This window comes from Maniola hyperantus, chromosome 4 (assembly GCF_902806685.2).
Source record: "Maniola hyperantus chromosome 4, iAphHyp1.2, whole genome shotgun sequence".
In the NCBI taxonomy this organism is placed as follows: Eukaryota; Metazoa; Arthropoda; class Insecta; order Lepidoptera; family Nymphalidae; genus Maniola; species Maniola hyperantus.
In genome coordinates, this window is record NC_048539.1 from 292,835 (window position 1) to 303,573 (window position 10,739).

Sequence of the window (10,739 nt, forward strand, 5' to 3'; positions counted from 1 at the left end):
GTCTAGCCCATTCCGGTCCAATCGGGTTACTTTGATTTGAGCATTTCTTTTGATTTTTTTTTATAATTATCGAGTTTGTAGCATCGATTTACGTTTTTATTTGTAGTGACTTTGACAGAGGAAGGGTTTCACAGTACGTTCGGTCAATATTGGATATCATATTTGACTTTTCATTCTTTAGAATTTTAAAGTACTTTGATATTATAAAATATAATTATTCATTGTAGTTTTGACTCATTTAAATATTAACATAATAATCACGTTGGTCTTAGACGTCGTCGTCAAGTGAAAGACAAAAGCGCGACAGTCGCAGCGGCGCCCGAGAAGACCGCGATCCCCGCGTCGAACGCGAGCGCAACCAGTGCTAACCTCAACGGCAGCGGCTCTCTGCAGAGCGTGTCCGCGGGCGCCAGCAGTATACTCGCTGCCTCCACCACGAGCCTAGATCATCACGCGACGTCGCACACTGATAAGCCGTCAAGTGAGTACATACAGAATCTGTTTTGATGTAGATGTCGTCGTCAAGTGAAAGACAAAAGCGCGACAGTCGCAGCGGCGCCCGAGAAGACCGCGATCCCCGCGTCGAACGCGAGCGCAACCAGTGCTAACCTCAACGGCAGCGGCTCTCTGCAGAGCGTGTCCGCGGGCGCCAGCAGTATACTCGCTGCCTCCACCACGAGCCTAGATCATCACGCGACGTCGCACACTGATAAGCCGTCAAGTGAGTACATACAGAATCTGTTTTGATGTAGATGTCGTCGTCAAGTGAAAGACAAAAGCGCGACAGTCGCAGCGGCGCCCGAGAAGACCGCGATCCCCGCGTCGAACGCGAGCGCAACCAGTGCTAACCTCAACGGCAGCGGCTCTCTGCAGAGCGTGTCCGCGGGCGCCAGCAGTATACTCGCTGCCTCCACCACGAGCCTAGATCATCACGCGACGTCGCACACTGATAAGCCGTCAAGTGAGTACATACAGAATCTGTTTTGATGTAGATGTCGTCGTCAAGTGAAAGACAAAAGCGCGACAGTCGCAGCGGCGCCCGAGAAGACCGCGATCCCCGCGTCGAACGCGAGCGCAACCAGTGCTAACCTCAACGGCAGCGGCTCTCTGCAGAGCGTGTCCGCGGGCGCCAGCAGTATACTCGCTGCCTCCACCACGAGCCTAGATCATCACGCGACGTCGCACACTGATAAGCCGTCAAGTGAGTACATACAGAATCTGTTTTGATGTAGATGTCGTCGTCAAGTGAAAGACAAAAGCGCGACAGTCGCAGCGGCGCCCGAGAAGACCGCGATCCCCGCGTCGAACGCGAGCGCAACCAGTGCTAACCTCAACGGCAGCGGCTCTCTGCAGAGCGTGTCCGCGGGCGCCAGCAGTATACTCGCTGCCTCCACCACGAGCCTAGATCATCACGCGACGTCGCACACTGATAAGCCGTCAAGTGAGTACATACAGAATCTGTTTTGATGTAGATGTCGTCGTCAAGTGAAAGACAAAAGCGCGACAGTCGCAGCGGCGCCCGAGAAGACCGCGATCCCCGCGTCGAACGCGAGCGCAACCAGTGCTAACCTCAACGGCAGCGGCTCTCTGCAGAGCGTGTCCGCGGGCGCCAGCAGTATACTCGCTGCCTCCACCACGAGCCTAGATCATCACGCGACGTCGCACACTGATAAGCCGTCAAGTGAGTACATACAGAATCTGTTTTGATGTAGATGTCGTCGTCAAGTGAAAGACAAAAGCGCGACAGTCGCAGCGGCGCCCGAGAAGACCGCGATCCCCGCGTCGAACGCGAGCGCAACCAGTGCTAACCTCAACGGCAGCGGCTCTCTGCAGAGCGTGTCCGCGGGCGCCAGCAGTATACTCGCTGCCTCCACCACGAGCCTAGATCATCACGCGACGTCGCACACTGATAAGCCGTCAAGTGAGTACATACAGAATCTGTTTTGATGTAGATGTCGTCGTCAAGTGAAAGACAAAAGCGCGACAGTCGCAGCGGCGCCCGAGAAGACCGCGATCCCCGCGTCGAACGCGAGCGCAACCAGTGCTAACCTCAACGGCAGCGGCTCTCTGCAGAGCGTGTCCGCGGGCGCCAGCAGTATACTCGCTGCCTCCACCACGAGCCTAGATCATCACGCGACGTCGCACACTGATAAGCCGTCAAGTGAGTACATACAGAATCTGTTTTGATGTAGATGTCGTCGTCAAGTGAAAGACAAAAGCGCGACAGTCGCAGCGGCGCCCGAGAAGACCGCGATCCCCGCGTCGAACGCGAGCGCAACCAGTGCTAACCTCAACGGCAGCGGCTCTCTGCAGAGCGTGTCCGCGGGCGCCAGCAGTATACTCGCTGCCTCCACCACGAGCCTAGATCATCACGCGACGTCGCACACTGATAAGCCGTCAAGTGAGTACATACAGAATCTGTTTTGATGTAGATGTCGTCGTCAAGTGAAAGACAAAAGCGCGACAGTCGCAGCGGCGCCCGAGAAGACCGCGATCCCCGCGTCGAACGCGAGCGCAACCAGTGCTAACCTCAACGGCAGCGGCTCTCTGCAGAGCGTGTCCGCGGGCGCCAGCAGTATACTCGCTGCCTCCACCACGAGCCTAGATCATCACGCGACGTCGCACACTGATAAGCCGTCAAGTGAGTACATACAGAATCTGTTTTGATGTAGATGTCGTCGTCAAGTGAAAGACAAAAGCGCGACAGTCGCAGCGGCGCCCGAGAAGACCGCGATCCCCGCGTCGAACGCGAGCGCAACCAGTGCTAACCTCAACGGCAGCGGCTCTCTGCAGAGCGTGTCCGCGGGCGCCAGCAGTATACTCGCTGCCTCCACCACGAGCCTAGATCATCACGCGACGTCGCACACTGATAAGCCGTCAAGTGAGTACATACAGAATCTGTTTTGATGTAGATGTCGTCGTCAAGTGAAAGACAAAAGCGCGACAGTCGCAGCGGCGCCCGAGAAGACCGCGATCCCCGCGTCGAACGCGAGCGCAACCAGTGCTAACCTCAACGGCAGCGGCTCTCTGCAGAGCGTGTCCGCGGGCGCCAGCAGTATACTCGCTGCCTCCACCACGAGCCTAGATCATCACGCGACGTCGCACACTGATAAGCCGTCAAGTGAGTACATACAGAATCTGTTTTGATGTAGATGTCGTCGTCAAGTGAAAGACAAAAGCGCGACAGTCGCAGCGGCGCCCGAGAAGACCGCGATCCCCGCGTCGAACGCGAGCGCAACCAGTGCTAACCTCAACGGCAGCGGCTCTCTGCAGAGCGTGTCCGCGGGCGCCAGCAGTATACTCGCTGCCTCCACCACGAGCCTAGATCATCACGCGACGTCGCACACTGATAAGCCGTCAAGTGAGTACATACAGAATCTGTTTTGATGTAGATGTCGTCGTCAAGTGAAAGACAAAAGCGCGACAGTCGCAGCGGCGCCCGAGAAGACCGCGATCCCCGCGTCGAACGCGAGCGCAACCAGTGCTAACCTCAACGGCAGCGGCTCTCTGCAGAGCGTGTCCGCGGGCGCCAGCAGTATACTCGCTGCCTCCACCACGAGCCTAGATCATCACGCGACGTCGCACACTGATAAGCCGTCAAGTGAGTACATACAGAATCTGTTTTGATGTAGATGTCGTCGTCAAGTGAAAGACAAAAGCGCGACAGTCGCAGCGGCGCCCGAGAAGACCGCGATCCCCGCGTCGAACGCGAGCGCAACCAGTGCTAACCTCAACGGCAGCGGCTCTCTGCAGAGCGTGTCCGCGGGCGCCAGCAGTATACTCGCTGCCTCCACCACGAGCCTAGATCATCACGCGACGTCGCACACTGATAAGCCGTCAAGTGAGTACATACAGAATCTGTTTTGATGTAGATGTCGTCGTCAAGTGAAAGACAAAAGCGCGACAGTCGCAGCGGCGCCCGAGAAGACCGCGATCCCCGCGTCGAACGCGAGCGCAACCAGTGCTAACCTCAACGGCAGCGGCTCTCTGCAGAGCGTGTCCGCGGGCGCCAGCAGTATACTCGCTGCCTCCACCACGAGCCTAGATCATCACGCGACGTCGCACACTGATAAGCCGTCAAGTGAGTACATACAGAATCTGTTTTGATGTAGATGTCGTCGTCAAGTGAAAGACAAAAGCGCGACAGTCGCAGCGGCGCCCGAGAAGACCGCGATCCCCGCGTCGAACGCGAGCGCAACCAGTGCTAACCTCAACGGCAGCGGCTCTCTGCAGAGCGTGTCCGCGGGCGCCAGCAGTATACTCGCTGCCTCCACCACGAGCCTAGATCATCACGCGACGTCGCACACTGATAAGCCGTCAAGTGAGTACATACAGAATCTGTTTTGATGTAGATGTCGTCGTCAAGTGAAAGACAAAAGCGCGACAGTCGCAGCGGCGCCCGAGAAGACCGCGATCCCCGCGTCGAACGCGAGCGCAACCAGTGCTAACCTCAACGGCAGCGGCTCTCTGCAGAGCGTGTCCGCGGGCGCCAGCAGTATACTCGCTGCCTCCACCACGAGCCTAGATCATCACGCGACGTCGCACACTGATAAGCCGTCAAGTGAGTACATACAGAATCTGTTTTGATGTAGATGTCGTCGTCAAGTGAAAGACAAAAGCGCGACAGTCGCAGCGGCGCCCGAGAAGACCGCGATCCCCGCGTCGAACGCGAGCGCAACCAGTGCTAACCTCAACGGCAGCGGCTCTCTGCAGAGCGTGTCCGCGGGCGCCAGCAGTATACTCGCTGCCTCCACCACGAGCCTAGATCATCACGCGACGTCGCACACTGATAAGCCGTCAAGTGAGTACATACAGAATCTGTTTTGATGTAGATGTCGTCGTCAAGTGAAAGACAAAAGCGCGACAGTCGCAGCGGCGCCCGAGAAGACCGCGATCCCCGCGTCGAACGCGAGCGCAACCAGTGCTAACCTCAACGGCAGCGGCTCTCTGCAGAGCGTGTCCGCGGGCGCCAGCAGTATACTCGCTGCCTCCACCACGAGCCTAGATCATCACGCGACGTCGCACACTGATAAGCCGTCAAGTGAGTACATACAGAATCTGTTTTGATGTAGATGTCGTCGTCAAGTGAAAGACAAAAGCGCGACAGTCGCAGCGGCGCCCGAGAAGACCGCGATCCCCGCGTCGAACGCGAGCGCAACCAGTGCTAACCTCAACGGCAGCGGCTCTCTGCAGAGCGTGTCCGCGGGCGCCAGCAGTATACTCGCTGCCTCCACCACGAGCCTAGATCATCACGCGACGTCGCACACTGATAAGCCGTCAAGTGAGTACATACAGAATCTGTTTTGATGTAGATGTCGTCGTCAAGTGAAAGACAAAAGCGCGACAGTCGCAGCGGCGCCCGAGAAGACCGCGATCCCCGCGTCGAACGCGAGCGCAACCAGTGCTAACCTCAACGGCAGCGGCTCTCTGCAGAGCGTGTCCGCGGGCGCCAGCAGTATACTCGCTGCCTCCACCACGAGCCTAGATCATCACGCGACGTCGCACACTGATAAGCCGTCAAGTGAGTACATACAGAATCTGTTTTGATGTAGATGTCGTCGTCAAGTGAAAGACAAAAGCGCGACAGTCGCAGCGGCGCCCGAGAAGACCGCGATCCCCGCGTCGAACGCGAGCGCAACCAGTGCTAACCTCAACGGCAGCGGCTCTCTGCAGAGCGTGTCCGCGGGCGCCAGCAGTATACTCGCTGCCTCCACCACGAGCCTAGATCATCACGCGACGTCGCACACTGATAAGCCGTCAAGTGAGTACATACAGAATCTGTTTTGATGTAGATGTCGTCGTCAAGTGAAAGACAAAAGCGCGACAGTCGCAGCGGCGCCCGAGAAGACCGCGATCCCCGCGTCGAACGCGAGCGCAACCAGTGCTAACCTCAACGGCAGCGGCTCTCTGCAGAGCGTGTCCGCGGGCGCCAGCAGTATACTCGCTGCCTCCACCACGAGCCTAGATCATCACGCGACGTCGCACACTGATAAGCCGTCAAGTGAGTACATACAGAATCTGTTTTGATGTAGATGTCGTCGTCAAGTGAAAGACAAAAGCGCGACAGTCGCAGCGGCGCCCGAGAAGACCGCGATCCCCGCGTCGAACGCGAGCGCAACCAGTGCTAACCTCAACGGCAGCGGCTCTCTGCAGAGCGTGTCCGCGGGCGCCAGCAGTATACTCGCTGCCTCCACCACGAGCCTAGATCATCACGCGACGTCGCACACTGATAAGCCGTCAAGTGAGTACATACAGAATCTGTTTTGATGTAGATGTCGTCGTCAAGTGAAAGACAAAAGCGCGACAGTCGCAGCGGCGCCCGAGAAGACCGCGATCCCCGCGTCGAACGCGAGCGCAACCAGTGCTAACCTCAACGGCAGCGGCTCTCTGCAGAGCGTGTCCGCGGGCGCCAGCAGTATACTCGCTGCCTCCACCACGAGCCTAGATCATCACGCGACGTCGCACACTGATAAGCCGTCAAGTGAGTACATACAGAATCTGTTTTGATGTAGATGTCGTCGTCAAGTGAAAGACAAAAGCGCGACAGTCGCAGCGGCGCCCGAGAAGACCGCGATCCCCGCGTCGAACGCGAGCGCAACCAGTGCTAACCTCAACGGCAGCGGCTCTCTGCAGAGCGTGTCCGCGGGCGCCAGCAGTATACTCGCTGCCTCCACCACGAGCCTAGATCATCACGCGACGTCGCACACTGATAAGCCGTCAAGTGAGTACATACAGAATCTGTTTTGATGTAGATGTCGTCGTCAAGTGAAAGACAAAAGCGCGACAGTCGCAGCGGCGCCCGAGAAGACCGCGATCCCCGCGTCGAACGCGAGCGCAACCAGTGCTAACCTCAACGGCAGCGGCTCTCTGCAGAGCGTGTCCGCGGGCGCCAGCAGTATACTCGCTGCCTCCACCACGAGCCTAGATCATCACGCGACGTCGCACACTGATAAGCCGTCAAGTGAGTACATACAGAATCTGTTTTGATGTAGATGTCGTCGTCAAGTGAAAGACAAAAGCGCGACAGTCGCAGCGGCGCCCGAGAAGACCGCGATCCCCGCGTCGAACGCGAGCGCAACCAGTGCTAACCTCAACGGCAGCGGCTCTCTGCAGAGCGTGTCCGCGGGCGCCAGCAGTATACTCGCTGCCTCCACCACGAGCCTAGATCATCACGCGACGTCGCACACTGATAAGCCGCCGAGTGAGTACATACAGAATTTGTAAATTTATTGTAGACGTCATAGCCATATGATTATGGCATTCCGAACCAGTGGTAGATGCATCCGACTATTCGTAAGCACTTGTAAAAGTTTATACGAATAAAAAAAGATTTTTATTTCATTTTTTTCATTTTTATGAAGATACAATAAACGCGACAATTGCAGTAACTCACGAAAAGACGCGATCATTGCGTTGGTTGCAAGTACAATCGTGAAATATCCTGTAAGATGTGTTTGCACTAAAACTGTAAGATCCAATATAACTGTGTAGGTACTTATGCGTGATGCTCTTCACGACCAACGGAAAAAATGTTTCTATCTCTCGATCTTGTGGCACGGTAGTGCCCCCGCCAAGTTGAACAAAGGCACAGCCGTACGATCTTTTTCTAGAAGCCATTCAGTACCCGTAGTACAAGATTTTACGTCTCACCACCGAAACCAAATTCGAGAGTCGAAATACTTCCGCGTTACAGTAAAATGGACCTAAACAGCCTTGAATTGAAGTCAAATATTCAATGCCACTGATTTTAATTTCGCAATGTTTCCGCTTGGAGCGTTGGCTGTAGAAGTGTAGACAAACTTGAGCTTTAAAACAAGGCATTTAAGATCCAGTTTACTGTAACGCGGAAGTATTTCGACTCTCGAATTTGGTTTCGTTTGGTGAGACGTAAAATTTTGTACTACGGGTACAGGACATTTTCGGCCCCTTCTAGCTTTATCAACAACCAAACAGTCACTGTTTGGTTGTTGATAAAGCTAGAAGCCTGAATTAGCCTGCATTTCAGTGACCAAGATCTAGTATGTAGATATACTAGATTCTATTGCCGTGAGCGATTGCGAAGTCATTCTATATATTAAAGGCATAAAGCTGTCCTATATTGTTACGGTCACTATAAAAATATGTAGTTTGTTACCTATTTGGGTAATCATTTATGACATTGTTTGGATGCTCCCATGGTTAGGTACCTACTGAATAAATTATCACTGGTAGGCAAACTTAATACTTAGAGGTATTTTTTCTAGTTAACCTTTGGTAATAGGAACAGCGTGACAGAAACAGTGCGAAGATAGAGCGAATGAAGTAAAAGAAAAATAAAAATAGAGTCAAATATTACAACACAAATACCTACAAACGTCTTCGGCCTCGCCTCCTCCTTCCAATATTACTGGGCTTTAAATAGCTTTATTTCCGTCCTGGAGAGTAATGTACTACTTACTGTTTTACACAGACGGCAGCACGACGCGACAGTCGCAGCGCTTCCCGGCGCGCGGCAAGGTGTCGCCCGCCAGCCCGGGCGGCGCCACCGTCGCCACACCCGCGCCGGGCGCCGGAGCCCTGAGCGACCACCTGCAGGGCGCCGGCGGGCGCTCCGGCGTGGCGTGGCCCAGCGCCACCATTCCTGCTAGAGTGAAGCATCTGAGTTGGGACGACGCTACGCCGCAGGTACCTATCTATATCAGTCTTGTGTTTGTCCATCTGTGTTGTGTTCCTCATTGTGTAGTTTAGTCCACCGCTTGACATAGGTTTCAACTAAGTAATCCCACTTCTGATGATAATACTTAATTAGATTGTATTCTGATAAAAAGTAATTTTGAAAGAATTTACAATTGTATTATTACCAAATGGCAAATGCTATTGATAAATTGTTACCTAATCAAATTTTACTGTCTCTGCCACTGAAAGATAAAATTTGAATCTCTGTCCCGACTTTCTGTCAAATCGACTTACCAACGTATCCACGCCACACTAGCATCACATATTAGAAAGAAAGAAAGCAAGAAAACTTTTTATTTGATCACTACAATAAACCTTAAAACTAATTTAGATAATTTTAATTATTAAAGCGTTATATTATGTCACATTTTCCAAAACTCTAACCAAGCGAGCATATTATTTCAGGAGGGCTCGGAGCGGCGCGAGCTCACGGAGGCCAAGAACTCCGCGGTGTCTGACCACATGAACCTCACCGTCTACTTCTAACCCGCCATCGCGACCACCGATAGCTACATGTCCACCGCTGGACATATCATCATCATCATCGCGTGCCTTCTTCACACGAAGTTTGGAGGACCATCATGCGAAAAGCTTTTCTATTTAAAGCCGCCTCTTTTAACTTTGGGTAACTAAGCCCTGTCCACCCCCTATCGTCCAACCATATGCGTCTTTGTCTTGCTGGACATAGGTTTCTTATATATAACTGCCAACACGGTCCTGGGTACAAAAATATGTCAAGGTAATAGGTAAGTATACTTTTACCTACTATAGGTAAATCATATTATATTCCACACCTGCGGCACCTAAGTACGTATATTTGTGATGAATTGATTTACCACAACGGACTATAAAATAATAATTATATCACACAAACAACGATTTTAATCTATCAATATAAGAAGGAAACTTGAACAAATTTTATAAAGTACAGTAAGTATTTAAATCAATTTTTGTAATTATGAACTAAGTAAGTAAATCATATAATTGTAAGGCGAATGTTGCGTAGAATTAAATTTTATATCGTAAAGTTTAGACAATTTTGTACGAAATCTCTAAGAAAATTAAAATAGTGTTACTAGAAGACCAAAGTTTAATTGTTCAGAGATTATTCTTCTGAGAACTAAACATTAGTTCAATAAATTACAAAACACAAACCCATTTTCGCTGATAAAACAGTTTGTCCATTTTCAGCTAATCCCACTTCTGATGTCAAGTACATACTTCTGATAAAAAAACCATAACTATCCTGCTTTATTAAGTTTTATTTTTAATTGAAAAAAAAAATAACAAAGAACAAAAAACTCATCCGTTATTTAACTTTTTCCTATTCGTAGACTTGTTTATGAGTTTAAAAAACATTTGTAGGTACTAAAGTAGGTAGGTATGTTACGAAGAATCCTACATATTGTGATTTCGTTTGATTATAATATTTTAGCGTTAATTAATTTGTAAAATTTGTTATTGATTGTATATTAAGTATTAAATTATTATGATATTATGTCAGAGAGGATACTTATTGTTATTAAAGTTCTGTTGACTAAAACGTGTTTCATATAATATGTACCTCCATAATATAATACAATGTTATGAATGGACCACTTTCTCCCGTGTCGCGAACTTTGGAGATGAAAGTGATTGTTATACAATACATAAGCTGTGATAGCCTAGTGGTTAGGACGTCCGCCTTCTAATCGGAGGTCGGGGGTTCGATCCCGGGCACGCACCTCTAACTTTTCGGAGTTATGTGCGTTTTAATTTATTAAATATCTATTGCTTTAACGGTGAAGGAAAAACAACGTGAAAAAACCTGCATGCCTGAGAGTTCTCCGTAATGTTTTCAAAAGAGTGCGAAGTCAAGCCTGCCAAGCGTGGCAAGCGTGGCAATTTGACCAGCGTGGCGGACTATCTATTGTGTGCTATAGCCTAAGCCCTTCTCACTCGGAGAGGAGACCAGTGCTCAGTAGTGGGCCGGCGATGGGTTGATCATGACAACTCTTCTTGGGAAAGAAGTTTTATGCAAATTG

General features: G+C 51.4%; 1 protein-coding gene across 1 annotated transcript in view; it reads left to right on the forward strand.

Moving 5' to 3' along the window:
- The window catches only part of Cad96Cb (protocadherin Fat 4-like Cad96Ca), a 43,865-nt gene extending 33,645 nt beyond the window's left edge, over positions 1 to 10,220 (forward strand). The window contains exons 13-15 of the mRNA XM_069498140.1: positions 273 to 481; positions 8,450 to 8,664; positions 9,121 to 10,220. Of these exons, the coding sequence (XP_069354241.1) occupies positions 273 to 481; positions 8,450 to 8,664; positions 9,121 to 9,201 (505 nt within the window). The 3' untranslated portion in view covers positions 9,202 to 10,220. The remainder of the gene's footprint in view (positions 1 to 272; positions 482 to 8,449; positions 8,665 to 9,120) is intronic.
- The last annotated feature ends 519 nt before the right edge of the window (positions 10,221 to 10,739 follow it).